The sequence below is a fragment of the Pundamilia nyererei genome, unplaced genomic scaffold (genome assembly GCF_000239375.1).
Source record: "Pundamilia nyererei isolate P.nyererei 1_Seehausen unplaced genomic scaffold, PunNye1.0 scaffold00014, whole genome shotgun sequence".
NCBI classification, from domain to species: Eukaryota; Metazoa; Chordata; class Actinopteri; order Cichliformes; family Cichlidae; genus Pundamilia; species Pundamilia nyererei.
The window spans coordinates 6,249,139-6,255,976 of NW_005187415.1; the positions used below are offsets into that span (position 1 = coordinate 6,249,139).

At 39.5% G+C, this 6,838-nt stretch overlaps 1 protein-coding gene across 16 annotated transcripts in view; it reads right to left on the bottom strand.

The window, feature by feature from the left end:
* LOC102193240 (ELKS/Rab6-interacting/CAST family member 1-like) overlaps positions 1-6,838 on the bottom strand; it is a 135,359-nt gene that overhangs the window by 109,834 nt on the left and 18,687 nt on the right. For all 16 annotated transcript variants that reach the window (XR_001290275.1, XR_001290274.1, XR_001290273.1 and 13 more), the window contains exons 4-5: positions 2,228-2,475; positions 1,954-2,125 (exon numbers count right to left, since the gene is read on the bottom strand). Coding sequence is in view for 12 of the 16 variants with exons in the window: in XM_005725303.1 (XP_005725360.1) it covers positions 1,954-2,125; positions 2,228-2,475 (420 nt within the window). In the remaining 4 variants the exon portion in view is untranslated. The remainder of the gene's footprint in view (positions 1-1,953; positions 2,126-2,227; positions 2,476-6,838) is intronic.

The window sequence follows — 6,838 nt, forward strand, 5'->3', positions numbered from 1 at the left end:
GCTGAAAAAAGTCACTGAAAATTTTGCACAAAATGGTCAACTTTTGTGTCTCAGACTTGGACCCCAGCAGTTCTAGTCCAACACTACACCTGTTGAGCCAATAAACAAAAATCTAGTGCACACTACGTCACATTTAATATGAATATATGCAAATGGCATAAACAAATTTTGAGGAAAAATTCCTAAACCCTTTGACATTCAGTAACCGTGAAGGGAAGATCTTTCTGTGTCCTAAAAAGAGCACTTTAAAATTAGTTCATGTTTTCAAAAGTCTGAATAAAAGGAAGGAAGGGAGGAATATTTTTAGGTTCTATATTTGGTGATTTTGCTGATTAATTACTTTATGTGATTAAGTGGCATTTTACAATCAAGAATCCAGGAGGTTAGATTAAAAGGCTGCATGTACTTTAAGCAGAGGATTATTTAATAACTGCACAGCAGCATCCCCATGAGGGACATTGTTGAAGGGTATGAAAATTGTGCTGCAGGACATTACAGTCTAGTTTGTTAATTAGCAAAATGAACAATATCCCGAAAGGAAGTGTCAGCACAGAATCAGGAAGTTAGCAAGACTTGCTCAATAGAAATTTGCATTATTTAGCACTGTAACATTCACTAAACTCTATAATGAATCTTTACTTCAGATACTGCAAAATGTTTTTCTCATTCTCTCGGTTGGTTCCAGCTTTGTATTTAACATCTTCGAAACAAAAACTCTGTCCAGTGTACTGATGCAGTGAGATGAAAAATCAGCCAGAAAATATGCAGACTCCCAGTTGTTCTTTCTTATGGTCTTATCATTTGCTGTGATTCATTTACTGAAGTATGACTTTATATCACCCCTCTAACATTATGCTGCATTTGTGCATTTGTCACCCTGGCTAATGCATTAGTATACTGATATGTTTTTGTTGTGCATTTTTTTGTTCATGTTTTAGCTGACTTCTATATTTTGATTACCGTATTTGTATGTTTGCATGTTTTTACCACCTGTTTGCTTATATGTTGCCTTTCATATGTTGTTTTTTTTATTGTTTTGCTGTTTATATTTTCTTTTATTGTTCTATCCATCCAACCATTGTCTTCTGCTAATCCTTATCAGAGTCATGGGAGAATGGCCTATCCCAACCACCATAGGGCAAGAGGGAGGTTACACCCTGGATGGGTCACCAATCTGAGTCCTCTGTGTTGCAGGACTAACAGAGAGACAGACAGCCATTCACAGTCACACACCTATGTGCAATTTAGAATCACCTAAACAGAATTTTATTGTTATTTATTGTTATCATTTATACTGACAATTGGTGGTTTGCATTTTTGCAAGTTTCTCTTGTTTTTTTTTTTTATTTTAATTTACCTTATGAGCCTCTGCCTTTGTTCCCCCGTTGAAGCACGTGTAATCTCCGTCTTTAAAGGTGCTACATAAATCAAGTTGATATAACTATTATTATTACTATCGTCAGATATGAACAAGTGCAAATCTGTAATGTCAGAAAAAGCAGAATTTTGTGGATCACAGATCTCTTAATCTTCAAGAAGACATATAGGTCAGTCAAAATATTTGTGAATTATTCCTGAAAATGCAGCTTAAAAGATGCACAAGAGTATATTTTGACTATTTGCCACACTGAAATTGGCAGTATGTGCTGGAAGGATGGATGTAGTACACTGACAGCATTTTGCCACTAGGGGGGGCTTTTGTATTAAAAAAGTAAATGTAACATTAAACCAGCAGAAGGAGAGAAAAAAGAAACGTGAGTGGAGAAACTGGAATAAAGTGTACACTTAAGACTGGAAGAAGCCAAGGGCTTTGCCTGGATATGATACACTCTGATGTGGAACACATTCACATCTGGATATGCACAAAGACTCTCCCCTGCACACATGGTAATACTTGATTGCATATTGTTTCTTCTTTGCCAGTGACACACATACACAAACACACACACGCACCTCTCTGAGTTGTAGCATCTCCTTGTCTTTTTGCTCAAGCAGACCCTCCAATTGGTGGATGGTCATCTCAGCATCGGCGAGTCGCCTCGTTCGCTCATGATCCTCCTCGGTTGCCCGAGATGACAGGCCTTTACTCTGCAACATTTCCAGTAACTTCTTGATTGACTCGTCCCTGTAAACAAGAAAACAAGGAAGTTAATAGCATGCTTTAGACAAGGTCACTGAAATCATACCTTAACAAATTACATTTAAACTGTCTTTTTTTAATCTTTACCTGGCAGTTAGTGTGTGTTTCTGTGTGTCTATCCTCAACTCCATTTCTTCAACAGTCTTCCTCAGGAGGAAGAGCTCTTTGGCTTGCCTCTCATACTCGGCATGGAGGCGCAAGAAGTTCTCCTCTGTCATTTCTTGAGGGGAAATGGGCTGGCTTCCGAGGCCGGAGTAATCGGATTGGAAGAGCTGGTTGAGATCGCGCTGGATTCTGAGCTCATCTTGCAAAGCCTGGATGGTGCATTGAAGATGCTGGTGGGAGGGAAACAGGGATGTTCAGCTTACGAATGAAAGAGTGAGCGATTACTATAATGGATATTCCAGACCGTGCAATGTCCATCATAGCGACTGTCTAATGTCACCTATAATCCTTTACACCTATTGCTAGTCACTTCGCTTGCTCAGTCCAAAGTTGAGATAAGTTTAACTTGGTACCTGCTTTCTTAGCTTCACTAATGGTAATTTTATAAGTCATTGCTACAAGTTGCAAAATTTTCTATACCGTCTCTTCCTTTTGTGCATCTTTGTATGTAAGTGTCACACGTCTTGGTCAGCTTACTTCACCAACTCACTCTGTCTCTGTAACCTCACTGTACACCAGAATACCAATAAGCACATCTATACAGTAACCTTTGGAACAGGGATTTCTTTAACACCACACAGTGTAAAACAATCCACAACAACGCAGGTCCTTTTCCTCCAGATCTCCCAATGGCTCTTGGTTCACTGTGTGCCAAATGGTGTGTGTGGTAATTTGAGGTTACTGGGACATCTGCTGCCGCAACACTGTTTTTTTATCAGCAGCTCCGTGTTGTTTTTCCACCTCCTTTTTAAGAAGTCTGACCTCATGCCTTAAACATGCTGGAAGGGATTATACAGTATCTCCAGGATGACCCAGGAGCTCTTGGGGCTCACCAGTGCAAAGCAAAGACCTTTGGCCTGCTGTGCTCATCCTGTTGTCATTGCAAGTCTGATAAGGATAAAAAAAATGCAACAGAGCAGGCAGTTTTAACCAGACTGTGGACCTTTGCTGTTTGCTAAAGTTTTTAGTTGTTTAGATCGTCAGCAGGAATACACCAATCAGAAATGCACAAGCAGTAGTCCTGTAGTAAAATGTTGCCTCGTGTTTTGTTTAACTCAATGTAATCAGTGAGGGATTAGGAATTAAAAGGTAAAGAAAAGCTGAATTAATGAATCCCTAATGGGATTGCTCATTTTTAAAGGCATATTACAAGTTTTCTAAACTGTTAATAAAACAACCCAAAAATATAATTCTCTGAACTGGAACTGAAATGCACCATTCCTTGTGCAGTTAAATAACTTAATAAATATATTAAATAATCACATCATTTTCACACTTACTGCAAAACTCTAAACTGAGTTAAAAAGATTTTGCACAGTGATTTCATTTCTTAAACACAACTACCTCACACTATTCCTTCTTACTTGTGATGTCACTTACCAATTATGTGCCTGTGCACAGTCAGCAAAGTGAGATAAGAATCTATAACAAGAATGGCTGGAAATAATCTGAGAAGCAGAGGAGCTAACATTTGAGCCGCGGTGACAGGCTGTGTTCCTGTTCTTGGAATGGCGATGGATGACATATTGTGATTGTGGTGTGGCTCCATAGTGTAGTGGTTTACAGCCCTGAGAGGAGACATGAATCCCTTTGGGGTTGTGTCAGGAAGGGCATCTGGTTTAAAAATCTGCCAAATAAAAGATGCAGAGCTACTGGCTGTGAAAACCCCTCGTGAATAAAGGAGCAGCTGAAAGTAGCTTCTTCTTACTCATAGCAGAAGCTACTTTCACATCTTTCTCATGCAACATTCTGTAATGTTTACAGCATTCATTGAATTCTTTATGCAAAATTATGCTGTGTGAGAAAAATGTCAAAACAAACACATTCATTCATTCACAATAATAGACATGGATGGGTCTTATGAGCCCTAAAATGCATGTGAAACCTGAATATGGACTATTTCATTTTATATTTTTCCATGAGTATGAGTAAAGCAGGACAAATAATAAAACCCAGTCTCAGCAGATTTACCACAGTCTTGAATATTTTGTGTATCCTGCGTGCATGTGTATGTTATTTTTGTAGAATTGCAAGATTAGATTGCAAGATTGTCGCGTCTAAGGGAGCACTGAGCTGAGAGGGAAAGCTTTCAATTTACCAGTTCATATGTGTCCCAAGCCTGTCTTGTGGTTATTAAATCTAAAAATGACTGCAAAAAATCAGGTTGTGAATATCAGCTTCCTCTGTAGGATGGCTGTGCTCAGCCTTAGAGATGTGATGAGGCGGAGCTCGGACATCCAGAGAGATGTCTGAATGTCCACTGCTCCTACATGTCAAAAGGAGCATTTGAGGTGATTCAGGTCTCTTGACAAGGACGTTTACTGGTCACCTTCCTTTGGTAGTCTTCCAGGTGCACTTAGCTGGGAGAAGACACAACCAGCAGATTATACTGATTATCTCTGGAAATAATTCAGGATCCCCTAGGAGAAACTGGAAAGTGTGGCTGGGTAGAAGGGCAGGTAGAATAACCTGCTAAGCCTGCTGTCACAGCAACCCAACTGATAAGGAGAACAAGAGGGATAGGTGGATGGATGGATGAATGGGTAGATGGATGGATGGATGGATGGATATGTGTGTGTGTGAGAGTTTTTTCTGTGGTGCTGTTTTTACATTTTTCTGGTATTTTGTGTAATGAATGCTCAGTGGTTTATTGCTTTTACAGGCTGTGTGTGATCCTTTGAGGATAAATCAACCAAGTTATAATTTGATTGTTAAGTTTTACCAAAAGAGTCCAATGTTTTGCAGATGTACTCTGAAAATTGTGTGTTTACAGTTTTCGGAGGAGCATAGAAGGTTTGAAAAAGTGTATCTTTTTATTCAAAATCATGCACAAAATAGGTCAAGATCGAGCTTATCCAACATGTGAGTAGCTGACAGACCAACTGAGGTAGCATATGTGTGTCATCTCTGTAATGTGTTCTAAAAGTTTCCTGTCAGGTAAGTATCACAGCCATCATGACAGGAGATGATGTGACATGGCTACCTCTTAGTCACACAAAAGCAGCACATAATAAAAGTGTGTGTGTGTGTGTGTGTGTGTGTGTGTGTGTGTGTGTGTGTGTGTGTGTGATGTCACACTGATGTCCCCAGGCTGTTTTAAAATGCGTCACAAACAACCTGAACAGCGGCCAGGTCATCGCAACACTAGTCATGGAGTATTTCCAGAGATAAAAATAATACAGGTACCAAAGCGCTGAGAGAGATGCACATGAGTGAGAGCAGAAGTAAACAGGAGAGGTTATTAAAAAAGAAAAAAAAGATGAGATGCTATCCCTCCCCTGCAGCTATGATTGCTGAACACTGACGAAGAAAAGGGAAACGATTCAAGCAAAAAGGAAAAAAATGATTAGTGAGGAGACAAAAAGAAACAATCCTTAGATATAAAAGATGAGAAAGAAGAAAGGAAAAGGAAATAGCAGCTGATAGTGATCACAAACATAGTGTATGCTCGTATAAACAGACACAAAAAATTGGATAAAAGGTAATGAGATAATACTGTAGCAACTGTCTGTACTCTGCTTTATGTCACACGAGAGCCAGCGCAGCATCTCTTCTGGTTTGTTTCAAATTTATGCATTTGTATTCAACCAAATTAAAGATGGTGAACATCTTTATTGTCTTGATCATTTTCTCTCTTTATCGTATCGCCATGTGTGGGTCGGTTTGCTGACTCATACAAAAGCTCCTCACATGCACACAAATCTGACGGCTGAGGCTGACATTTCTAGGACTCCCCTGAAGATTTAGAGCCAGACAGAGAGTGACAGAAAGCATCCCTTTCCTCACTCAAATATTCTTTCTCTGGTTTAATCCTCCTTCCTCCATCCCAACTCTAATTCCTACCTCTGACATGCAAACAATGACCCACCCATATCCAATAAAAATGCACCATAGCTTCAACTGCTTTAAATAAAGGGCTCACACTAAGTTAACTGATTGATTAGTTGCTCAAAAGACACATAACAATTTTTAATTATCATATCTTAAACACCTTAGTGATTTAATTCTGCTATATAAATTGCTTTGGCAAATAATGGTAACCTACAAATTAACTGATATATACACTCACTGGTCACTTCATTAGGTACACCTGTTCAGCTGCATGTTAACACAAATTTCCATACAGCCATCTTTAGGGCTTACGGAGATCAGAAAAAGAGCGGTGAGCGGTGGTCCTCTGGGTAAAAATACCTTGTTGACATCAGAGGTAAGAGGAGAATGGCCAGACTGCTTCCAGCTAATAGGAAGTTAACAGTAACTTAAATAACTACTAAATGCAGCCAAGGTATGCAACACAACCTTGAAGCATGGCTACAGCTGCAGAAGACCACACTGAGTGCCATTTCTATCAGCTAAGAACAGGAAACTGTGGCATTTTGCACACGCTGGAGACTGGAGGAACACTGCCTGGTGTGATGAGTCTTGATTACTCTTGCGAGATTCAGATGGTAAGGTCAGAATTTAGAGTAAACATCTACACCACCATCCTGCCTTGCATCAGCGAGTCAGGCTGCAATATCGTTGTTAACCATG